The 26319-nt window shown below is 41.6% G+C and overlaps 1 protein-coding gene, 1 long non-coding RNA gene and 1 pseudogene across 2 annotated transcripts in view; 1 reads left to right on the top strand and 2 right to left on the bottom strand.

Moving 5' to 3' along the window:
* Nucleotides 1–329: 329 nt before the first annotated feature.
* On the bottom strand, nucleotides 330–12379 carry LOC148687704 (uncharacterized). The gene is made up of 3 exons (XR_015946540.1): nucleotides 12171–12379; nucleotides 11304–11378; nucleotides 330–461 (listed from the first exon to the last, which is right to left on the bottom strand). It is a non-coding gene; the product is annotated as an uncharacterized LOC148687704 (long non-coding RNA).
* A 107-nt stretch (nucleotides 12380–12486) lies between these two features.
* The window catches only part of SPTLC2 (serine palmitoyltransferase long chain base subunit 2), a 63021-nt gene continuing 49188 nt past the window's right edge, over nucleotides 12487–26319 (top strand). The window contains exons 1-2 of the mRNA XM_035107965.3: nucleotides 12487–12921; nucleotides 25912–26106. Coding sequence (XP_034963856.1) covers nucleotides 12793–12921; nucleotides 25912–26106 — 324 coding nt within the window. The 5' untranslated portion in view covers nucleotides 12487–12792. The remainder of the gene's footprint in view (nucleotides 12922–25911; nucleotides 26107–26319) is intronic.
* On the bottom strand, nucleotides 17057–17169 carry LOC118075631 (U6 spliceosomal RNA; annotated as a pseudogene).

The following is a 26319-nucleotide window of genomic DNA, read 5'->3' as shown; positions in this document are numbered from 1 at the left end:
CTGTATTTTAACTAATTGTTTTTATGTTTTATTGTGGTTCTGTTGGTGTCAGCCACTTATGGCCTACTTGAAATGAGGCTGCACTTTAAATTTTAATACTGTATTTTAATCTGTATTTTAATTAATTGTTTTTATGTTTTATTGTGGTTCTGTTGGTGTCAGCCGCCCTGAGCCCGGTTTTTGACTGGGGAGGGCGGGGTATAAATAAAAATTTATTATTTATTATTATTACATTAGGTGGCCTATCTTGTGTTTTGAAAAGCCTGCCTTCTGGATGATCCCTTGCCATTTCTGATCTGCTCCTTCCCCCTTGTGGCTGCTCCTGGCATAACAGTTAAACGCCACGCAGATTACAGCTGCTGGACGCCTTTGAACACAATGCCATTTCTGTTAAGAACCAGACCGAGTGCTTAGAAGCACGTTCCACCACCGGTGCCTTGACTCACACAGCACTTGGCGCACTGCAAAACAAGGGGGTGGGGGAGAGAGAGAGAATTATCCCCCGGCAGAATCATGAGCGATTTGGGAGTTTCTGCCTTTTTTTCTTGCAGGGTTTATGTGCCTTTATTTAGCAGCAGCCTGGCATGTGGGCTTCAGCCTGGAGATGCAGTGATGGAGAAAGATAAACCTGTTGATCTGGGAAGGTGAGGCTCTAGCTGACTCCAGTAGCAGATGCTGCTCCTGCATCTCATCCTGCATCCTGCAGATAAAGGCGCAGAAAGACCATCCCCCAATAACTGGTCCTCTGCCTGACACATTTCCACCTGGCCTGGGAGGGCAGTGGCCTGGCTGACTTCAGCTACTGAGGCTCCTCCCTGACACGTTTGGGGGAATTTTTTTGGGGGGGGGGTTAGTTTGCCACCATGGAGATAATACGGTCTTTTACGAAATGTGTTTGAGCTATTCAAGAACATATTTCTGTTGTATCTCAATATTAATTTGTTGATTGTTCTAGTGAGCCACTTTGAGCACAGATTGGAAAAGCAGCATTTAAATAAGCTCGACGATAATGTGTTTTCTCTCATCACACAGCTGTTAGTAAGAGCCTTACATTGGGGACTGTTCAAAGCTCCTGTTTCCGTGTGACCAATAAAACTCAACAGGTTTGTTAGGCATATAGAAATCTTATGTACATACACACTGCATCTAAGGAGTGATGGCAATGTTTCATCATACTAACAGCATACTGCTAAGTTAGGGGTGGTTTTTGTTTCAGGGGCCGAAGGCTGCACTTTAAAATCAACAACACGCCTTTATTTTTGAATTTTCATCATAGTGACAAAAGAACAAATACTGTACATCTAAGATAAATCCCCAGTTGTATACCTGAAGGAGCGTCTCCACCCCCATCGTTCTGCCCGGACACTGAGGTCCAGCTCCGAGGGCCTTCTGGCGGTTCCCTCATTACGAGAAGCCAAGTTACAGGGAACCAGGCAGAGGGCCTTCTCGGTAGTGGCACCCACCCTGTGGAATGCCCTCCCACTAGAGGTCAAAGAGAACAACAATTACCAGACCTTTAGAAGGCATCTCAAGGCAGCCCTGTTTAGGGAAGCTTTTAATGTTTGATGGATTTCTGTATTTTAGAATTTCTGTTTTTTTGGAAGCCGCCCAGAGTGGCTGGGGGAACCCGGCCAGATGGGCGGGGTATAAATAATAAATTATTATTATTATTATTATTCCCCCACCCCTCACAACAGCACATGCTGAACCCACAAAAAGCAAGACAAGCATCTTAAACCTAGGATCCATTTTTAACCCAAACATGCATTTGGGGACCCATTTTTCAATCTTTTATCATATATTGGCATGGTGGTAGTGCTCCTGTTATGGCCCAGCTGGATTCAGGACATGGCCCAGCAGTTGAAGATCAGTGAGGTAAGTGATCTATGCCACATTTTGTTTTGTGAGTAACTGCAGTCATTGAAGATAAGATAAAATAACATGTTATGTGCTGGTGGTGGAGTCATCTCTGGATTTGTCGTCATACTGCCTTGTCTGATGTATTAAATAAACATATCAAGTTCCTTCAGAGTAATATTTGGGGTTTTTTTTGCTTGTTTGTTTTTAGAGCTTTAAGTTGCTTTGTCAATTTTTCCATGAGGGCAATGTTTCAAACTTTCTAGTCATGCCTCCCGTGATAGATTGGCAGCTATTCTCCAATAGGTGATCTATTATTTGCTTAGCTGCTATAAAAATGATTAGCTTTAAACATCAGGGGTGGGATCCAACTAACTAGTGCTGCTAGCGGAAGCCTGAGCAAGGACTTTGGCACTGGGTCTTTTCTCCCTCTCCTCCCCCTCGTACCCTCTAAAATGGGCTGGGGGGGAGGAGAACCCCCAGAACAGTGCAAGGGGGGGAATCATTCTGACTGGCATGCTGAAAAGCTTGTGCTGGTTGAATGATCCAATTAAAAATACACAAGGTGGTTTGCAATAGAAAATCATCTATCAGGTGATATTGTTTATTTGAGTATATGGTGCCATAGCAACGCAAGGTCTTTACACATCCACCACTCTATCCAATGGTCAGCAGTCTCTCTCCATTAGACACAGGGAGTAAGTACTAAGATAGAGGTAAGTATTAAGATAGAGGTTGTACGACCATATTGTTGCCAAGTATGCCTTCTCAAATATCTGGTGCATGGTCCCTTTAAGATGAAAAATCACACCATTCCAAACTGCACCTCTCAAAGTACAGGTGAAACTTGGAAAATTAGAATATTGTTGAAAAATGCATTTATTTCAGTAATGTAACTTATTATTTTTTATGTTTCTTTTAATTTTTACAAATGCTTTCTTTTGGAAATTCCACAATAATAAAACAAATAGTTACAATAATACAAAAACAAAAATAAACACTGCTATTACATTTCATTAATTACATTCCATTTATAATTGACCCGCCTAACGACAAATAATTACAATAAATAAAGGCTTGACATATCTTGCTTTGCATGTCATGCATCTATCTCATATATTGGTTTCACCTTTTAAGTTGCATTACTGAAATAAATGCACTTTTCGACGATTTTCTAATTTTCTGAGTTTCACCTGTATTGTCACCCAATTTTTTGTGACATTTCCTGAGATTGTACATTTGGGTAGCATTTTGAGACAAGATGGGGGACCAAAATGTTTCAACTTATTTTCTTTCTTAGAATTCCAATATTAGTCAATATATTGGTGGTCTCATTCTGGCGGTCAACAAAAGAGGTTCAAAGACTCAAGGCAAATCTTTAAAAATGTAGTATAAACACCAACAACTGGGAAACACTGTCCTGCGAGTGCTCGAATTGGAGAACAGGCTTTACCAAATGTGTCATGGGTTTTGAAGACGCTCAAACTCGGGACGAAAGGGAGAAACGTGCTAAGAGGAAGGCATGCTTGGCAAACCCTCACCACGATCAACTCCCATGTGGAAATCTATGTCCCCGCTGTGGAAGGATGTGTGGATCCAGAATTGGCCTCCACGGTCACTTACGGACTCACTGTTAAGTCCGTGTTGATGGAAGACAATCTTACTTGGCCACATGGTCGCCAAAGAGAAAGAGGACTCATTACAAAACATGACAGTATTGTGTAATTCCTTGGCTGGCCACTGACTGGCCAGAGGCAGTATGCTTGTGAAAATCCATTGCTGGAAACTACCGGAGGGGAGAGTTCCTCTTGTGCTTGGGTCCTGCTTACAGGGTTCCCCTTGGCATCTGGCTGGCCACTGTGAGAACAGGATACTGGACTAGGGGGCCACAGGCCTGATTCAGCAGGCTCTTCTTAAGTGCTCATGACCACAACCAATAATTCAAATAATTGAGGTTAGTAGGATTAGATTATTTCGTATTGGAGACGTATTGCCTTTTAGATATTGGATTAACAGGATGAACTAAAAAATAAGGCACCTAGGAAGCTGCCTTACACTAAGTCTGGTCATTGGCTCATTGAGCTCAGTACTGTCAACACTGACTGGCAGTTATTCTGCAGTATTTCATAAGCGAGTCTCTTGCAGGCCTTCCTGGATATGCTGGTGATAGAGCAAATGCTCTCGACCACTGAGGTATGGTCCGTCCATGAAACAAAGGGAAGGCTAGTACTAAGAGAAGTGTTCCTCTCCAGTGAAAAGCTGTTATCTGTATATTGATTCTAAATTCTAGTGCCTGTAAATTCCACTCAGGTAGTCACTGTGGGGAGCATTTAGAATACAGTGGTACCTCAATTTACGAACAGCCCTCTTTATGAACTATTCGGTTTATGAACTCTACAAAACCGGAAGTAGTGTTCTGGTTGGCGAACTTTACCTCGGTCTATGAACGGAAGCTGAACAGTGGAAGGACACTGGTGGCAGGAGGCCTCATTAGGGAAAGCGCACCTCGGTTTAAGAATGGTTTCGGTTTAAGAACGGACTTCCAGAACAAATTAAGTTCATAAACCGAGGTACCACTGTACTATTTTATACCATATTCTCACCCATAACTCAAGAGTGCTTGCATTGACCTATAAAGTGCTAGATCTGACATTTTGAAGGCATTTGATTTATCCTACCAATGTTCCAATTTAATGCTATTTTGCAGCGGTTTCCTTTTATCTTTTCTCGCCATTTTGTTTCTAACGTTGCTTTGATTTTATTGATTTTATTTCTTGAATGGATTTGTACATTTTGTTGTGAGCTGCCTCTGGATATAAGGCAGAGAGATGGGGAATAAATACAATACGGAAATCAGTCTTGAAAATATTGCAGACTTGCATATTTTATCCTCCCCAACCATTTTGTTTTCAATGGCAGGAACTTTGTTTTAACACTGAGTGTAGCTGTTGCCATAAAATAACGTGTTTGTGTGTGTACGTAAGACCTAGAAAAATAGGTAACAGTACGCAACCAGATGAGTTATACAGAACATCTCTGTTATTGCATATACTTATTAGTTAATGGTAGGCAGACCTCAACCTTTTCTAGCCTCAGGCAAGGCTAAACAATGAATAATATTTTCTCGCCTTTCATTCTTATGTGATGCTTATCTGTCCTGTGTCCTTTGTGGTGCACTACTTCTAGGTTTCTCTCTCTTCCTTTTACGTGCAGTTACTTGTTTTCATTTAGTCAGGAAATGCTGCAGCAGGAAGTAAGACTAAATTCTTACATAGTTTTTAAAGACACATTCACACAAGAGTGACATCATCAGGAAGTTGGAGTGAATATAACAGAGAGACAAAAGTGCTGTGCCTGAAATCTAGAGGAAAGTGGGGTTATTCTGACTGAAACCTCTTTATCTGCAAAACAGACCAATCTCAGGGAAGCAACAGATCCTCCAAGTGTCCCTATTTTCCAGGTACAGTCCTGGATTTACAGAAGCCATCCCAGTTTCTGATTTGATCCTAGAATGTCCCACATTTCCTTAGGATGTCCCTTTTTTCAGCAGAGAAATGTTGGAGGGTATGAAGCAATTAGAAAATAAGTTTAAAAACATACAATGTAATTGGCTACAAATCCACCAGTCTTACACTTTGCTCACCTGCAGACCATTCAGCAAAAATCTAGAGAGCATATTCTTTATGAATCTTTAGTCTCACAGAGCTGTAGAATTCATATTATTGCCTACCATCCCAATCTCTAAGCAGTGCAAGATTCCAGGGATTTAAGTCCCATTTACCCAGGGTTTTATATTTCCTTTTGGAAATGAGGCACAGCCAGGGGCGCTGACTTGTCGTCGTCCCACGGCTCCCCCCCCATGTCACGTGATGTCATGCACACGATGTCGTGCCCCTCTGCGCTTCCTATCCCGCCCCCACCCGGCATGCAAGCACTCCCCCAGCAGCAGTTGGAGAAGGAATGCGTGGAGGGTGATCTTCACCCTCTGCACGTCCCACCCTGCACGAAAGTGCTGTTTGCCGGTGGTGGCCCCTTCGATATTGGTCTCATGTATTGCATTCTCTGTGAGGCTTCCTTTACATCTGGCCTGGAGGCTACATCTGGTGTAAAGTGCTGTGGCCTGGGAGGTGAGTGCTTTTCTGCTTGTGTGGTGGCACCTCGGTAAAACGTAAAACCACTTGTTAGTGTTTGTAGCAGTTTCCCCCGGAGGCAGAGGACAAGAACAAGAGTCATACTCAAATTCAGTCAAGAGCTTCTTTATTGCTTGACTGATTGCACAAGCATTTCTGTTACTATTAAAGGTAAAGGTAAAGGGACCCCTGACCATTAGGTCGTCGTGACTGACTCTGGGGTTGCGGCACTCATCTTGCGTTATTGGCCGAGGGAGCCAGCATACAGCTTCCAGGTCATGTGGCCAGCATGACAAAGCCGCTTCTGGCAAACCAGAGCAGCACACGGAAACGCTGTTTACCTTCCCGCTGTAGCGGTACCTATTTATCTACTTGCACTTTGATGTGCTTTCGAACTGCTAGGTTGGCAGGAGCTGTTACTATTATATACAAGCTATTTACATTCCTTCTTTATCTCTGGGCCAGTAAGACACAATCTCAATCAAATCCCTTATGAACAAACAGTGGAAGTGAGGAACAGGTTTAAGGATTTAGATTTGGTGGACAGAGTGCCTGAAGAACTATGGATGGAGGCTCATAACATTATACAGGAGGCAGCAACGAAAACCATCCCAATGAAAAGGAAATGCAAGAAAGCAAAGTGGCTGTCCAATGAGCCCTTACAAATAGCAGGGGAGAGAAGGCAGGCAAAATGCGAGGGAGATAGTGAAAGATACAGGAAATTGAATGCAGACTTCCTAAAAATAGCAAGGAGAGACAAGAGGGTCTTCTTAAATGAGCAATGCAAAGAAAGAGGGGAAAACAACAGAATGGGAAAAACCAGAGATCTGTTCAAGAAAATTGGAGATATGAAAGGAACATTTCGTACAAAGATTACCATTACAAAGGACAAAAGTGGAAGGGACCTAACAGAAGCAGAAAACATCAAGAAGAGGTGGCAAGAATACACAGAGGAATTATACCAGAAAGATATGGAGGTCTTGTATACCCCAGGTAGTGTGATTGCTGACCTTGAGCCAGACATCCTGGAGAGTGAAGTCAAATGGGCCTTAGAAAGCACTGCTAATAACAAGGCCAGTGGAAGTGATGATATTCCAGCTGAACTATTTAAAATTTTAAAAGATGACGCTGTTAACGGTGCCACACTCAATATGCCAGCAAGTTTGCAAAACTCAGCAGTGGCCAGAGGATTGGAGATCAGTCTACATCCCAATGAAGGGCAGTGCCAAAGAATGCTCCAACTACCACACAATTGCGCTAATTTCACATGCTAGCAAGGTTATGCTTAAAATTCTACAAGGCAGGCTTAAGCAGTATGTGGACCGAGAACTCTCAGAAGTGCAAGCTGAATTTTGAAGAGGCAAAGGAACCAGAGACCAAATTGCAAACCTGCGCTGGATTATGGAGAAAGCTAGAGCGTTCCAGAAAAGCATCTACTTCTGCTTCATTGACTACACAAAAGCATTTGACTGTGTCGACCACAGCAAACTATGGCAAGTTCTTAAAGAAATGGGAGTGCCTGATCACCTCATCTGTCTCCTGAGAAATCTCTATGTGGGACAAGAAGCTACAGTTAGAACTGGATATGGAATAACTGATTGGTTCAAAATTGGGAAAGGAGTATGAAAATGCTGTATATTGTCTCCCTGCTTATTTAACTTATATGCAGAATTCATCATGCAAAAGGTTGGACTGGATGAATCCCAAGCCGGAATTAAGATTGCTGGAAGAAATATCAACAACCTCAGATATGCTGATGAGACAACCTTGATGGCAGAAAGTGAGGAGGAACTAAAGAACCTTTTAATGAGGGTGAAAGAGGAGAGCACAAAATATGGTCTGAAGCTGAACATAAAAAAAAAACTAAGATCATGGCCACTGGTCCCATCACCTCCTGGCAAATAGAAGGGGAAGAAATGGAGGCAGTGAGAGATTTTACTTTCTTGGGTTCCATGATCACTGCAGATGGTGACAGCAGTCCTGAAATTAAAAGACGCCTGCTTCTTGGGAGAAAAGCAATGACAAACCTAGACAGCATCTTAAAAAGCAGAGACATCACCTTGCCGACAAAGGTCCGTATAGTTAAAGCTACGGTTTTCCCAGTAGTGATGAATGGAAGTGAGAACTGGACCATAAAGAAGGCTGATCGCCAAAGAATTGATGCTTTTGAAATATGGTGCTGGAGGAGACTCTTGAGAGTCCCATGGACTGCAAGATCAAACCTATCCATTCTTAAGGAAATCAGCCCTGAGTGCTCACTGGAAGGACAGAGCCTGAAGCTGAGGCTCCAATACTTTGGCCACCTCATGAGAAGAGAAGACTCCCTGGAAAAGACCCTGATGTTGGGAAAGATGGAGGGCACAAGGAGAAGGGGACGACAGAGGACGAGATGGTTGGACAGCGTTCTTGAAGCCACCAATTTGAATCTGACCAAACTGCAGGAGGCACTGGAAGACAGGAGTGCCTGGCGTGCTATGGTCCATGGGGTCACGAAGAGTCGGACACGACTAAACAACAACAGCTGTTAATCATTAATGAGGAGAAAAGAAAACTGGCTATATGTGTCCCTATCCCTTCTGTTGTCATCCAGTAACACACACCTGCTTCTGGCATCTAATCTTTAAATCTTTGCTTCTTGACCTTTGAAGTGATCGCCATATATTTGCCAGAGGCATCACTGCTATGTGCTACTCTGACCAGACTGGCTTCTCAAGCAATAAGAATCATACTAATTTCTGCTCTTGGCATGCGTCCCAAATCAGATAAAGGGAGGGGATAGGAAATACCTTTACTCTGCTGCAGACTCTATAGTGATATTCTCTCTCTCTCAACATGATATAAGGCCAGAGCACACCCTATTAGCTAATATAGAATGGAAACAATATTGGAGGATGGTATATATCACGATCAGGCAGGTTTCCTTCCTGGGAGACAAATGAAGGATAATATAAGAAATATCATAGATGTGATAGAATACTTGGAAGAAAGAAATGAAAAGCAGGCAGCATTGATATTTATAGATGGTGAAAAAGCGTTTGATAATGTTTCATGGGAATTTATGAAAAAAGTCATTGAAGAAATTAATTTTGGAGAAAATTTTAGGAAAGATGCAAGCAATATATTCTGATCAAAAAGCCAAATTAATTGTAAATCAGGTGGTAACAGATCATTGTAAGATACAGAAAGGAACAAGACAGGGATGTCCATTATAACCTTTCTTATTTATTTTGATTCTAGTCCTGATGAGAAATATCAAGGCAGATGAAACCATTAGAGGAATTATGGTGGAGAAAAAGACATATAAATTAAAGGTATATGCAGATGACCTTGTAATTACAATCGAGGACCCTAAGAACTCTCTCTCGAAAGTTTTAGAAAAAAATAGAGGAATTTGGGCAAGTGGCAGGTTTTAAGTTGAATAAAAATAAGACAGCTGTTAGTGAAAAAATCTATCAAAAATGATAAAAAAGAACTACAGCAGAATATAGCAATAGAGATCCATAAAAAAGTTAAATATATAGGAATTTGGTTGACAACCAAAAATATTAACATTATTGAAGACAATTATGAAAAAAATTGGAATGAAATAAAAAGGAATTTAGAAATATGGGGAAGAATGAACTTATCATTGTTAGGAAGAATTGCAGTGATTAAGATGAGCATATTGCCAAAAATGTTATTTTGATTTCAGTCAGTTCCGGTTATAAGTACTGTAATGCAGCATGCTTCAAGAAATGGCAAAGGGCTATTACAAAATTTATCTGGAAAGGGAAGAAACGAAGAATAAAATATAAATTACTTATGGACATTAAAGACAGAGGTTTCTCCCTTCCAGATTTTAAATTATATTACGAAGCTGCTTGCATTGCTTGGATCCAGGACTGGAATAAATTAGAAAATGTTGATTTGTTAGATCTTGAAGGACATGAGAACAGATTTGGATGGCATGCGTATTTGTGGTATGATAAAGGGCCCCAGAGTCAGTCACGACTGAACCTAATGGTCAGGGGTCCCTTTACCTTTAAAGGGAAAGTGCATAAAGGATTTTACAATCATATAATCAGGAGATCACTTCTGAAAGTCTGGGAAAGATAAAAAGATTTATTAGATTAGTTGTCACCAACAAAAGCAACATCAATTAAAAAAATAAATAGGAAAGAAGAATGGCTTACATATTGAGATCTCTTAATATAAATAGAAGGGAAATTAAAATTGAAAGATTTTGAAGAGATTCGAGAATATGTCAATGACTGGTTGCAGTATTTCCAAGTAAATGAGATATTTAAAGATAAAAAGAAAGGATTCAGTTATACTCTGTCTAGATTTCAAAGAGAAATTGTATATGACTATACCAAAATATTGAAGACAATATACATCCTTTTCACACACAAAGACAACAGGTTGCACGTTTACATATAAATCAAATAAGGTCTTCCTGGCATTACAGCCAAGAGGCAATTAAACTGACACAGAGACATCCATCCTAAAAGGAGCCCCAGTACATTCCTAGGATGCTGGAGTTTGGCTCATCCCAGAATGCTCCGTGTTTCATGAACCAAAGTTTTTAAACATACACAGAAATTTCCCCCAATTTCACTACAATGGGAAATAAAAGATGAAGAGGTCAAATGTGTTATGATTAAATGGGCACAAGATTTAGGACATAATATACAAATGAAAGATTGGGGGGAACTATGGAAAGTGGATTTAAAATTTACTGATTGTACAACTCTGAGAGAGAATTACAGTATATGAAAATGATTTATCGATGGTATATGACACCTGTTAAACTTGCAAAAATGTATAGAACAAGTTCCAATAAGTGCTGGAAGTGTAAAGAAGGCATCCCCAAACTTCGATCCTCCAGATGTTTTGGACTACAATTCCTATCTTCCCCGACCACTGGTCCTGTTAGCTAGGGATCATGGGAGTTGTAGGCCAAAACACCTGGAGGGCCACAGTTTGGGGATGCCTGTAAAGATAAATAATTTACATTTAATAATAATAATAATAATAATAATAATAATAATAATAATAATAATTGTTTATACCCCGCCCATCTGGCTGGATTTCCCCATTTTATCAAATCTGGTGATCAAAAACAATTGGGAAATGATATATAATGAATTGAAGATGTTTTAAATAACTTTTGTTAAAAAAACCAGAAGCTTTTTTGTTAGGCATTATAGGACAGGAATTGCCAAAGGAGCGGAAGAAGTTATTCATGTATGCTACAATGGCGGCTACGATTCTATTAGCTCAAAAATGGAAAGATGACAAGATTCCAAAGAAAGGAGAATGGCAAGTCAAACTTACGGAATAGTCAGAAATGGCAAAACTCACGGGAATACTCAGAGACCATGATAATATTGGGAACCGTTCATGTTGTATCTACAGAAATATTGTAAAGAAATGGACTCACTAGCAGCGTTACACTTACAATTAAGAAAACAACTGTAAAGGTTAAGAAACAAGAATATGGAAATTAATCAAGTGTAAGATGCAGTTTGAAAGAAAATTTGGTATAAGAGCATTTAGCTAAAAGATAATAAAAATAAGATAAAAATTAAGCAGAACTAGCAAATATTTAAAGAACCAGAAGGGGAAGTTGAGGGAAGTCACGGGGTGGGGTGTTTCAGTTTCTTTTATTTTTTTCTATTATATGATAAACGTGTTGTACAGTATATTAAATTGTAAAATCTAATAAAAAGTATATAAAAAATTATATAAAAAATACTGGTGAGCATTTTAATCTGTTTCAGTATTATAACTTTTAATTTTTAAAAAAAGTATTGTATTTTTTTCTTGATTTTTTCTTGATTTTATTATTCTGTCTTTTCGTAAACTGCTTTGAGGTTTGTTTGTTTACAATCAAGCAGTGTATAAAATGTTTTGTCGCCTGAGGTGGCCGCTTCACTCTGCCTCGTGAGCGGGTCAGCCGGCCTTCTCTGTAATAATGCAACCACACATAGTTCCTAATACTTTACTGTAACACGTGTAAGTGTGGAATACCCCATCTCACCCGCAGACTGTTCGCTTGTTCAAAAAGCTTTGATGATAATCCTAATAATAGTAATAATAATAATAATAATAATAATAATAAGCAGCTTCTTCAAAAAAAAAACCACAAAAGCTTCCGGCTCCACTTTGACAAAGAACGAATCGCCTGTCCGGGATCCATACCGGCAGAGCATGAAACAGAAAGGTCATTTCAGGTGGCAGCGTCGTCTTGGCAACCTCAATCTCAGCCAGGAGAGTTGAAATTAGTTTATTTCAAAAATAAACATTTCAGTAGGAAAGAGATCAAAGGCCAAACGGGGTTTAAATTCAATGCATCGTTCCGTGGCATCCTAAGGCCGGACTCGAACCGCCTCGGACAACCTCCACAGCAGCTCGCCGTCGGCGGCCTGACCAGCCTCTGCTCCTCCTTCACGGGGCGATTAGTGCTAGCCCCGCCCCCTCTCCGCAACGATTGGACCGTCCTTCTTGACCCCGCCCCGAAACCGACATCGCTTTCTTAGTGATTGGCCCTCTCGATTCTCGGGGCGCCGAGCCGCCTAGTTTACGCGTCTGGGTCCCGCCGCCCGGCTAGACTTTCGAAGGCGTTGCCACTCTGCGCGCCCCGCCACCCCTACCCCGCCATGTCAGTGTAGTAATGCGCTCCGACCTCGCCCCGCGGTGACGTTCCCGCCTGCCATTGGCGGACGCTTCCGGCTGCGTTTCCGGTGCGATATTACCAAGGCAGGGACGGGCGGTGGTTGGTTTCTAGGCTGTTGGCCGGGGACTGACTGACGGAGCCGGCAAGATGAAGCGCGGCGCCGAGAAGCTGAGCGGGCAGCCCCGCGCCAACGGCTGCAGCCTCACCGGGCACCACGGCGGCGGCCTGAAGAACGGCTACGTGAGAGGCTTCCCAGGAGCAGAGCCCCATGGCCAGGTGAGGCGGGTCGACGGGGCGCCTCTGCCGCGGCGCGCCCTGCTGCTGCTGCTCCTGCCGCCGAGCGGCCCCTCCCCAGATCCGAACCCAGGCCGCGGCCTGCTCGGTCCCGGCTCGCGTCCCGTTGGGCCGAAGTCTCGCCTCAGGGCGAGGTTCTTGGTCTGGGCCGCGCTTGCCTCTGGCGTCCCCCGCTGTGGGGGAGAATGATGGCCTCGAGCGACACAGAGGCTCCTTTGGCTGGCTCTGCCCGCCCGCCTGCCCTGCCCTCTTTGGCGTGGCCGAGAGGAACGCTCGATGCTGGCAGAGTCAGGCGACTCCCCGCTCCAGGGAGGGACGGAGGGAAGCAAAAGTGCCTTTTCTTCCTCTTATTTTCCTCGAGGGGACGGAGAGTTAATCTAACCCAGGGCTGGCGTCCTTCCCTTTCCTTCCTTCCCTCCTTCCCTTTCTCTGCGGCTTTGGAAGCCCAGGATGATTTCCGCAGGGACACACGCACACTTCGTGTCTCGAAATTAACTCCCCTGGTTTCCTCTTCGCATTCAAGAAGGGGAAGAAGGGAGGAGTTCAGCGCCGGCCTTACTGGCTGCTTTCAGTGAGGTTTCCAGGCTTACTCTCTTCCGAAGCTGGAAGGCGAGTCTCCTTCACCCCCATTCCAATGCATCCTGATTAATAAAGGATGGCACGAGGGCAGGCCTGACACACGCACGCACACACACACCATGGTCTTCTTTGCCCGAGCTTCATATTCAGATCAACGGGAAAGCCCCAGAACAGGGGTGGTAGTGGCGGGAATTAGCAGAAGGGTAAGTTATGGTCCCCAGTTATGGTCCCCAGTGATGAGACTCCGGTATCTAGGCTTCAGTAAGTCACAGGGCCAGGTAAGAAGGGGATCTGCCACCTATTTAATCCTTTTTATTTAACTGCATTCACAGCATTTCAGGCCTGAAGCTCTGTTTCTTCTTCTATAGTTTAGTTGGGAGGGGGTGTTTCACAGGGGTGCAGCCCTCTGAATTGGCATGCTGTGTGTGTGTGTGTGGTAAAACAAAAAAGAAACACTGAATTTCTAATTAAGGCCACATTTTGGTGCTTTATATAAAAACCATGAATCCTGTTACACAGTTTACTGTGTGTATTACTTATTTCTGGAAATGATGCTTGAAATTGAAGTGTGTTTAGTAGTTGTACTACTTTTTATATCTTAAGATGTTCTGGCCATTATTGACAGTTTGGTTATGATTTATTGTGTTTTGCTGCTTTTCTTAGAATCATAGAATCATAGAGTTGGAAGAGACCACAAGGGCCAAGCAGGAAACACCATCAAAACATTATTGACATATGGCTGTCAAGCCTCTGCTTAAAGACCTCCAAAGGAGGAGACTCCACCACACTCCTTGGCAGCAAATTCCACTGTCGAACAGCTCTTACTGTCAGGAAGTTCTTCCTAAAGTTTAGGTGGCATCTTCTTTCTTGTAGTTTGAATCCATTGCTCCGTGTCCGCTTCTCTGGAGCAGCAGAAAACAACCTTTCTCCCTCCTCTATATGACATCCTTTTATATATTTGAACATGGCTATCATATCACCCCTTAACCTTCTCTTCTTGTAGCTTGATCATATGCAGGTTTATTTAGAAGTAAGGCTTGCAGAATTTAATAGCCTTCAAGTCTATCCTACATACACTTACTAGTGAGTAAACTCGCTGCTCTATTAACTGTGTTTTGATTTGCTTTGTTTCACTTGAATGCAATGCTGACAAATGTTTACTGATTACTACTGCAGTTGTCTTCTGATGACAATCACTTCATTGTACAAACTTTCTTTTATTCCTCAACAACCCAATCTGGATGACCTTGGTACACAACCATTATTTTCTACTGGCCACCCATGAAGTCCAGTCTCACCATAATACTGCTTTAGTATATGCATTTTTTAAGTGATCTAAATTTATTCAGACTGAATGAATTAATACATTGGACCAAGTTCAGTGAACACATTTTTTAAAATATTTGATTCACTTCATGCCTTTTGACCTTTTCCATTTTGAATTTTAAGACTATTCACACTCTCCCTGCAAACATATTTTTTTTGTTAAAAGCCCAAATATTAAAGATTTAAAATAGGTGAGAAAACTATGCATTTTGGACATTCCTTATCCAGGCAATTTTATTACAGAAATGAAGAAAACTACATGTTCACATGAAGCATATGTTCTGTGGTAGTTTGTACTGAGACCTGTTTTAATAGGCTAGCTAGAAACTGTGTCTCAGGTGCAGTATCTGCTTCCAGTTTCTGGGAAAGTGGGTATAGGGTTGTATACAAATTTAATAAAAAATAATAGTAACCAAGGGTCATGCTTAAATCAGATCTTGGGTATGTAAGATCCTTCATTTAGAACCTGTGACACACAACAACAACAACAAACAAACAAACACACACATGCGCCTATGTTTATCACAGAGATTGAATCTGGAGAAGTTGTGAAAACTCTGGATTGGTGTCGAATGAACTGATGGACTGGATATGGGCCAATGAACTGTATTTGAATCCTGGAAGGAGAGGCTCTTGGAGTGGGTGATTCCCCTACCTAGGAGATTGGAAAGTTATCTGTTCTGCATAGGGTTGTACTCCCTCTGAAGGAGCAGGTGCATAGCTTGGGAGCACCCCTGGATACATCTCCATCACTAGATGCTCAAATGTGACTAGAAGTGCCTTTTACCAGTTCTGTTTGGGTTGCAAGTTATGGCCATTCTTGCACAGGGATAGCCTGATAGTTCAGTTGGGAAACCTGAAGCTTGGAATAGAATAGATCTTTATTGTCATTGTCCCCTTGCGGGAACAACGAAATTTCTGCAACATGCTGTGTGTGGAACTGTTATTGGGCTTAGTTCAGACATTCCAGTTGGTGCAGAATGCAGCAGCAAGACTGTTGATGGGGCAACATGGCCAACAACATGTGACACCATTGTTAAAGCATCTGGTGGCTGTGGTCAATCTCTGAAATTATCTGCAGGAGTGTGGTTGGTTATCCCCTGAGTTGATGAGGCTCATTTGACAGCAACTAGAAACTGAGTCTTTTGTTTTATTGGCCCAGTCCTATGAACTTCTTGTTGAATAGATGCTTAGCAGGCACTTTCTGTTTTAATATTTAAGCACCTGTTGAAAACCTTTCTGTGTCACCAAGCTTATAGTGGTAATGAAGAAATGATCTTTTGGTAATAGTTAGTGGGTCACTGATTATAACTTTTTATGTGGTTTTTATTGTATGGTTTTATGTATGCCTGTTGTAAACTACTCTGACTTTTAATGAATAGCAGTATATAAATATTTTGGTTGATAAATAAGTAAAGCCCACTTTCGCAGTGGTGCAAAAGTTTTTTATTTAAAACAACTGAGTAACATGCTGTGTTCAAGTTACAAGACTTCCAACTGTTCTACAAATGAGTTCTCACCATGTTTCTCTGAAGTTCTATATGAACTTTAATTGGAATAAGTTTCACTGAATGTGGTGGAACTTCTGAGCAGCAATAGAGAGGATCAGACCATAAAAAACATACGTTAGAAAAGAGTGCTTCTGCCAGCTGCAGTGCATTCTTTGAATTTCTAATACACTGAATGTTATTACAAAGAACTGCTATGAATTATAACATTCTACATTTCTAGCCTGAGTTATGAATTGTGTCAAAAAGCAGGGAGAGAAATGTCAAGCATTGTTCTTTCATCTTGCTAATCTTAGGTAAGACTGAGCAAATGCTCTTTAATTCTAACATTTTGAATTGCTAGCCTGAAATGCAAGGAACTGAACGCACTATCACCACCCCTTGGTTTTTAGTCCCTGCTAGCTCCTATGAGCAGAAACAGTTGGCTTACCCAGCCGGAAACCGTTCCTTCAGAGCAACTTCCATAGCTTCCTGCCTTTTCACACATTGAGAGCTTTTGGTAACCATGCACGCAATTATTGTTAGAGCCTGTCTGAGTCTCATCCTGGTTGACTCCTTCACTGCCAGAAATTAAAGGACATTTGGGGGTGGGCAGTCACCATGGCATATTTAGTGACTGCTTTTGTGGATTCTTTGCTTTGACACCTCATGTCTTGAGTTTACTGTATGAACAGCGTAACCTTCCTAGGTTTTTTTTTTAAAAAAAATATATGGAACGCTTCACGAATTTGCGTGTCATCCTTGCGCAGGGGCCATGCTAATCTTCTCTGTATCGTTCCAATTTTAGTACCGGTATATGTGCTGCCGAAGCGAGCACAACCTTCCTAGGTTTGAGGCTTGGGACAGTACTGTACTTATTGTGTCTTAATTTATCCTAGTTTCTGTTTGATGTGCTGCAGAATAGCGCAGGCTTGGTGCCAGCCCTGTCAGTCCCCTCTTGAATCAGTTACTTTGTATATCTAGGGTAGTCAATCTATATTTGCTTCAGTAGAGAGAGAGAGAGTTTCCCCTTGCTACATATATAGCAGCCACATTCATAGTGGCCATGTCTGCTTACTGGGAATTTGCATTTAAGTTGTCAGTTGGAGCAAGAAAGAGGAAATCCCTTAAGATAACACATGTCTGGGTACCAGGGGCATACAGCGTTGGGATCACTGAATAGCTGGGATTATGTAACCTCATTCAGGGTGTTGAATGACTCCCTACTTAAAAAAAGAGAGAAAAAAGGAAGTTCATGACCAGCTACTGACCTGTATCTGGCTTTCTTTCTTTTTTGATAAACCTTTTTTGAAGGAAGATTTCCAAGTTGCTGTATCCCAAGAGTTCAGAATAAATAACTGGAATAAAGCTTTTTGACACCGTCTTCAAAAGATAAGAGAAACATCAGTCTATTTATTGCAACCTCTCATCCCTGGGCTACATATAGTCCTCATGTCTGCAAGCTTATAATCAACACAAGGAATTGTACTTTGCTGCTCATTTTTAAGGAGCATATGTCTAATTGCACTGTTTATATAGTTAGTTTCTAGGCTCAGTTCATAGTGCAGGTTCTTAGCTTTATAGCCTTATCTGGTTTGGAACCTATGCAATTTAGCTCATATCTCCTTTTATGAGCCCTTTCATCCTTCTTGCTCTGAGAGTTGTGCCTCTTTCTCAATGTGACTTTGTCACTCAAAGCAAGCACTGCTTTGGCAATGAGCAGAGCTTATACAGTCAACTTGCAGCTTATGCACATTTAACATACAGATTTTCAACTTTATGCGCTTGTCTGTAAAAAGGTGGGCATACAAGGGGAAAGTCAACAAACTTACCATTGCACCCACTTTGGGGGAGTGTTTGGAGGTGCAGGGAGAGTGCAGCAGCTTTGGGAGAGAGTGCAGAGGTGCAGCTGTGAGGCCTCGGAAGCATGGCTATGAAATGCAAGTCAGGTTCCTCCACTGGTGTGCAACATTGGAGACAAAGATTGGTTCCAACACTGCAAGAAAAAGTGACTGCGTTGGGCTGAGGAGAGGATGGCATGTCGGTCTCCAGTGTGATGTGGAAATATAGCTGCAATTAATCCAGCATCTGTGCCATTAAGGTTCAAGAGAGAAACCTGTGAAGTTGTGGCAGCAGGTGTGGCAAGGCTTTAGTGAAGACTGCAAAGGCATTATACTTATGGCTGGAAGACATGAACTTTAAACATGTGCCTATCATGTTGAGACAAAAGACACTCAACCTGTAGGCACTCTTCAAACCACCTGCCAAGGATTGGCCGCCTGGAAAGGAATTCAAAACCAGCCATGGTTGGTGTGACAGTTTTAGGCACCACTTCTACCTGAAAAATGTGGACATAACTGGTGGAGCTGCATCTGCAGACAAAGAGGCAGCAAAAGCCTACCCTGAGCAATTAAAGAAGCTGATAGATGAAAAGGGATATTTTCCTGAGCAAGTTTCTAATGATGACAAGATTGGCCTTTTTTTGGGGGGGGGGATGCCTGACCAGACTTACATCTCCAAAACAGGAAAAGAAATCCCTGGCTTCAAAGCAGCTAAAGATGGTGTGGCAATACAGCCGAGCATTTAATAAATCAGGTTTGCTGTACAGGTTAGAAAAACCCCATGTCCTCAAAGGCAAGAACAAAAATAACCTTCCTGTGCTCTAGTAAAGAGACTTGGATGACTGCAGCAGCATTTTTCGATTGGTTTCACAAGTGCTTCATTCCCGTGGTGTAGTTCTACCTTTAAGAGAATCAACTGGACTTTAAACTGTTACTGATTTTGGACAGTGCTCCTAGCCACCCCGAGGCACTCCACTTTGTCCTAAACAGTGTTGAAATTGTCTTTCTCTCCCCCAATATGACCTCCATTAACCAATCTCTCAACCGAGTTGTGTTTCACAGATTCAAGGCAACTTAAACAAGGCTAGTTGCATCACATATTAGGCGATCAATGAATGCATGCTGGCGAAACTTGTGGAAATAATGTCTGAATGGCTTTGAGTGTTTTCCAACGATCAACAACAAAGTGGAACATATTGTCCAGATATTCAGGCAAGTGGGGGTTGATTGCTTTGCTGGCGTCAAGGAAGTAGTGGAATAATTGAGGGTCTTGGACAAAAATTGACTAATGAAGAGCATCCTGTTCTCATAGTGGGAAACCAGCAAGCAGGATTCAAACACAAGAACACTCCTCTTGTGGTTTCTAGCAGCTGGTATTCATAAGCCTCTGACTGGAGGTAGAGCATAGTCACCATGGCTAGTACCGGTAGCCATTGATAGCCCTGCCCTCCATGAATTTGTCTCATTCTCTTTTAAAGCCATCTAGGCCGGTGGCCATTACCTCTTCTGTGGGAGCAAGTTCCGTAATTTAACTATGGTATGTATTTTCATAAGTTGAAATCTGCATGAATTCTCTCAAGTCTTCCAAACAGCAAAGCACCTAAATGATTTGATTGCTGACTTTGATCCCTTTCTGGAACGAAGCCTCAAAATCACATATGGTGTTACAGACACTTTCAGTCTTTATCAAGAAATGTTTGAGCAGCTCAAGAGATAACAGTGATAGTTGCTAATCACCATGTTTCTCACCAAAAAAAAACAACCACCACAAATGCAGCAGCAAACTAGCCCATGCAATCAACTTGTGAAGCTAAATCGGAGCCAACCATTTCACATGCAACTCGTCATCATACACCCAAGCCTCTCCTATCACTTCATGGAACAACATCAAGCACAGAAGAGGAAGACTAAGGACTGTAGCTGGTAAGTGCTGCACCATGATTTTTATGGGCCATTTCTCGGTTTTAAAGGGTTGTTTTGACTATTTTGGATTTATGTGTTACTCCTGAAATGTAATGCACACGTAATATGTAAGTCAATTGTACTGCCATTATTCCAAGGTGAAGGCCTTATAGGAAACTACCACAGATACATTGGGGTCAGAGCTGAGGAAAATATTTCAACTGTGTTTATTGTTGACACTGGCTGGCAGTAGCTTTTCAGGTTTTTCAGGCAGGAGTCCATCCTAGCTCTTCCTTTATATGCTGGGGGATGAACTTCAGACCATTTGCATGCAAAGTATGTGTTCTTCCACAGGGTTATGGCCCTTCCCCCCCCCATAAAGATCATAAAGCATTTTTTTGTTCCACAGAAAGCCTGGCTGCTGACTTCTGAGAATGTTTTAGTACTGCCACTTTCTCCAGTTTATTTTATTGTGAGTGTTTTTTTAATGAATACCATAATATCATAAGCTATCTTCAGCTGAAGGGTGGCAAGAGACCCAAAATTTTAAATAATATTTTTAGAGAAAATCTTTGAAATGTGGCCAAAGCTTGACAAGGACTCAGAAGTAAGAGGAAGGCTATCATCTGCAGCTTCTGTCTGTATATTAAGTAGCAGACCTTTATTACCGATATTAAAAAGATGCCACAGCAGCAACAACAATTAAAGGCTTTGGTATTCAGAGTGTTAAGATTAAGTACCTTAAATATTTTTGAATCAGTGAAATGTTGATTCTACCAGGCTTCCTAGTAACTACTATGATAAAAGGTAAAGGAACCCTGGGCGCTTAAGTCCAGTCAAAGGCAACTATGCAGTGTTCCTCTTGCTTTCAGGCTGAGGGAGATGGCATTTGTCCACAGACAGCTTTCTGGGTCATGTGGCCAGCATGACTAAACCACTTCTGGCACAGCAAAACACCATGATGGAAGCCAAAGCACACGAAAATGGCATTTACCTTCTCTCAATCTAAGCTAGAAACCGAATTGTTGGGAAGTAAAAGTAAAATTTTGTCAAAAATGTATAATTTATTATTAGAATGGCACACAAAAGATGAAGGAGTAAAAGAGGTAATGAAAAAATGGGTGAAAGATTTTGGGTATAATATTCAATTTGATTCATGGTCAAATTTATGGAATGAATGAATTAAGTTCACAGCATGTATGACATTGAAAGAAAATATGAAAATGATGTATAGATGGTATTTAACTCCAACCAAACTAGCTAAAATGTATAAAATGAGAAATAAGAATTGTTGGAAATACAATATTAAAGAAGGAGACTTCTATCAAATCTGGTAGACATGCGATAGAGTTAAATTATTTTGGGAAAAGATTTATAATGAGTTTAGAAAGATGTTTAGGTATACTTTTCAAAAGAAAAAACCTGAAGCATTCTTGTTGGGTTTGATTGGAGAGGAAATATCTAAAGTTGACCAGAGTGTGTTTATGTATGCCACTACAGTAGCTAGAACCTCGTTAGCCAAAAAGTGGAAACAGCAAGAATTACTGATGGTGGAAAAATGGCAGATGAAGATGATGGACTATGCAGAACTAGCAAAGCTGACGGGGAAAATCTGAAACCAGAGTGACCAAGCATTTCAGAGAGATTGGAAATTTATTCAATATATAGACAGTTACTGTAAACATGTAATGACATTGGCAGGACTGAGATAAACCATACAGCGTTTATTAGAAGAAATTTTCTATTTTGTGTATCAAGTTTATGATAAGATAGGACAAGTGTAGAATTGTGAGATATAAATGTGTGAAATTATTAACATGTGTTTTATAAAAACCAGACAACGTAACCGAGGGAAGTCGAGTAGCTCAGTGGAGCTAAAAATGTATCAATAGAGATAAGATGTTATAATATTGTTAAAAATGGAAAATCAATAAAAACTTTTTTTTATAAAATGGTGTTTATCTTTCTACTGCAGTACCTGTTTATCTACTTGCACTGGCGTGCTTTCAAACTGCTAGGTTGGCAGGAGCTGGGGCAGAGCAATGAGGGCTCACTCAGCCATGGGGATTTGAACCACCAACCTGCCGATCAGCAAGCTCAAGAGGCTCAGTGGTTTAGCCCACAATGCCACCCACACTTTTTTTTAACCTTTACCTACCTACTAGGTGTACAGGATCTACTAAAACTGGTTCCCCCCTCCACCGCAAAGAAAACAATTCAACAGTGGAACTGATTCCCTTAGAAGGTGGTGGACTCTCTGTCCTTGGAATTTTCTTAAGCAGAGGTTGGATGGCCATTTGTCATGAATGCTTTAGTTGAGATTCCTGCATTGCAGGGGGTTGGATTAGATTACCCTTGGGTACCCTTCCAACTCTACAATTCTATGATTCTGAGAGATGTTTGGTATGATCAAGTTTCTTACTCTTGAGGATCCTCCCATCTTTCCTTGGCACACTAAATACAAGCTGTTAACTGAGATTACTATTTGAACAATTCAAACAAGATCGGCTGCTGTTAAGAAGCAATCCCAAGAATGCACATCTGTGACCTTAAGCTCTGAAGAAGATAGAAAGCAAGTAACTTGACAGTCTTATATGTTGTATTTTATTAGAGCTATGATTTTATGCATCTTAATGCTGCATTCTTAGCCAACTTGGGCTATATGTTAATATAAAGGCAGTCTTCTAGCTTGTGTTATGAAACATTTTGTTAATTGAAATTCACCAAATGGATTGCTGAATTTGTTGGCAATATTTCAAGGTGGTTTCAGGAAGGGTTTACTTGTGAGAACATGGGATATTGCGTGCTTCTAAACATCTCATTGGCCTTACCACTAAATCAGTCTCTGAAATTCTGGAGCATCAAAAGGAGAACAGAATATTCTGTCCAGGAATGCAAGCCAATAAAATCCTGCTAAGAGTAGTGCACATTAGCATACAAAATGTAACAAACCAGAATGAAAGAGTGATTAAGCCAAGCAAAAATTAAGCCGTTTAGCATTTACCTTAAGGCCTTTGTTACACAGTCCTTGTTTTGTGAAGGTCTGGTGAGGAAGATGTTGTTGTTGTCATTTAGTCGTGTCCGACTCTTTGTGACCCCATGGACCAGAGCACGCCAGGCACTCCTGTCTTCCACTGCCTCCCGCAGTTTGGTCAGACTCATGTTCGTAGCTTCGAGCATCTCATCCTCTGTCGTCCCCTTCTCCTTGTGCCCTCAATCTTTCCCAACATCAGGGGTTTTTCCAGGGAGTCTTCTCTTCTCATGAGGTGGCCAAAGTATTGCAGCCTCAGCTTCACAATCTGTCCTTCCAGTGAGCACTCAGGGCTGATTTCCTTCAGAACTGATAGGTTTGATCTTCTTGCAGTCCATGGGACTCTCAAGAGTCTCCTCCAGCACCACAATTCAAAAGCATCAATTCTTCGGCGATCAGCCTTCTTTATGGTCCAGTTCTCACTTCCATACATCACTACTGGGAAAACCATAGCTTTAACTATACGAACCTTTGTTGGCAAGGTGATGTCTCTGCTTTTTAAGATGCTGTCTAGGTTTGTCATTGCTTTTCTCCCAAGAAGCAGGCGTCTTTTAATTTCGTGACTGCTATCACCATCTGCAGTGATCATGGTGTTAGGTTTTTCCTTTAAGACTGATGTGGTCAATGGTGCTACACAGAGATGTCTGTTTGTAACCTTGTTCTGAATGTTAACACACCTGTGAGCTTTTGCTAATTTGAATAATTGAAGGTAGAGTTTGCTTACTGTAATGTGATTGGGTAATTGACTATTTTGAATTCTGTACTTAAGCTACCCAAATGGTTCATGGGTGTGGTGGTGGTGATGTATTGTGAAATGAGGAATGGAGTAGAGGAGTGTGGTGTATATAATTGTAAATAAAAGCAAGCAAAGATACTGAAGACGACTTTGTTATTTCATCGACCCTGCCGCTGTTGCCACTCGGTTGGTGCGTATTTTGCCCAACACATGGAACCCAAGAAAGTAAAATCTCTCACTGCCTCCATTTCTTCCCCTTCTATTTGCCAGGAGGTGATGGGGCCAGTGGCCATGATCTTAGTTTTTTTGATGTTCAGCTTCAGACCATATTTTGCGCTCTCCTCTTTCACCCTCATTAAAAGGTTCTTTAATTCCTCCTCACTTTCTGCAGATGTACTAGCTACCAAACTACATTGATTGTAGCCATCAATGAGAAGTATGTGTTCTTCTACACCAAGCTAATCTTATTAGCTTGTGTTCTCTTAGTAGAAGTTTCCTCTTGACCTTGATGAGAGAGCTCTGGTGCGATGGTTATGTATGGCATGTGCCCCAAACCAGTATCTTGAGTTTTGCCCAGTAGCCAGTGCCATTGGTAATGGACCAGCCTATTATTCTTTCTACTGTTGCATCAGTTGCTGCGTTTTCTATCAGCTGCAGCTTCCAAGTGGTTATGAAGGGCAGTGGATGTAAGGCAATTTATAGCAGTCTATCCTAGCAAGTTACAGCGTAAAGGTGATTAGCAGTTTCTTTCCCAGCTCCATTGAATGCTGTAGTCCAGGGATATCCAACAGGTAGATCACAATCTACTGGTAGATCGCGGGGTGCCCGTGGTAGACCGTGGGAGCCTCCCCCTACCCAAAAAATAGAAAAGAAAACAGCTCAACAGCTTTGGCGCCCTACAAAAAGCTCAACAACTATGACTTCCCCAAAAAAGCTTTGCCAGTTGTTGTTTTTATATATATAGTGGGAGTAGATCTCAGTCTCTTGAAAGTTGGACATGCCTGCTATAGTCTGAACTAAATGAAGATGTAAAATTTATCTCTGGCTACTTTTTGTGGTTCAGGCAGCAGTCGATACCTCCTGCTTCCTTTCCCACTTCATTACTTAATACGGCTGGGTGATACCGGTATTTGCTTTTCAACATTGCAATGTATCACCAGCCAAACATTGTGATGTAGTGATACATAACGATGTTGAGAAGTGGAGAGAGGTACAATGCTGAGACCGATGCAGCTTGTTCATCCCTCCGCTCGCCAGGCACTGTAGGTGGAGAAGGGCCTCAGGAGCGGTGGCAGTTTCACTCATGATATACTGCTGGGTATCAATGCATTACCCAGGCTCTAGTGCCTATCCAGTTCTGAAAACAAGACTTCAAATACGGATTATCTTAATTTGTTCAAATATAGATTATTTTAATTTATGCCTGGGCTGTAAGCTTTATTTATGGCACCATTATTATTTAATGGACTGTCCACGTAGAGGACAGTACCACCACAGTACACCCAGGTTCTGCTATCCAAGCACTCATTATACAAAAGTTCATTTATCCAAACACAAGGAATTAGTACCAAAATCTCGCTATACAAAATCTGCAGATTCAGATATCCAAACAGCCAATGGATTTAAAAAAACTTAGGTCAGACTCTACTAGGCAGCCTATCTGGTGTTTTACATCAATCTCTAATTTTGAGCAGTAACAATATCCAGGGACCAAATGTTCTGGGCGGTTGCATTACAGCAATACCTAAAAATTGTGAGTCATGCAGATGAGAAAGTGCTGCATGGCAGGAATTCTACAAACCCATTCAGGTTTGCATTCATCATTCTTCAGAATGTTTTTTAAATTGATACAATATTTATAGTGTTTGAGAGCAGCACACACTGAAATTGCAGTCAAGATGGGCAGTCCAAAATGTGATTGTTGTAGGTTGGCAGGGGTTTTCATGGGGCTTCAGGGAAGGCTGTAGAGAGCAGGACATGGTGCTGGTTGTGTACACTGGTAAAATTTAATATGAAACTCTTAAGGAATTGACTAATCCTACCTTGCTAACAGCTCTCTTTTCCTTGTAGCTCCCGCATATTGCTCACAATGGAGGCTTGTATAAAAGACCTTTCAATGAAGCTTTTGAGGAAACGCCAATGCTGGTTGCTGTACTGACTTATGTAGGCTATGGTGTCCTCACCCTTTTTGGGTATCTTCGAGACTTTCTGAGGCATTGGAAAATCGAGCACTGTCATAATGCAACAGAAAGAGAAGAACAAAAGGTAAATGCTTGCTGTTACCTTTGCTTCAGAGATAAGTTGGGGTTGAACAAGTTTCTGGTGAATGAGATGTAGATATGTTAGAATGACTATTCTTTTGTGACTATGTGTTTGACTGCATTCGGACATAGGGCCAAATCATGGTTTGTGAGGGTTTTCTATTCCTCTTTCCTTAATACTGCCCATGGAATTCTAAGCTACCCAGCATTGCCAAAC

The sequence above is a fragment of the Zootoca vivipara genome, chromosome 1 (assembly GCF_965207765.1).
Source record: "Zootoca vivipara chromosome 1, rZooViv2.hap1.1, whole genome shotgun sequence".
Classification (NCBI taxonomy): domain Eukaryota; kingdom Metazoa; phylum Chordata; class Lepidosauria; order Squamata; family Lacertidae; genus Zootoca; species Zootoca vivipara.
This window is presented reverse-complemented; position numbering and strand designations above follow the sequence as displayed.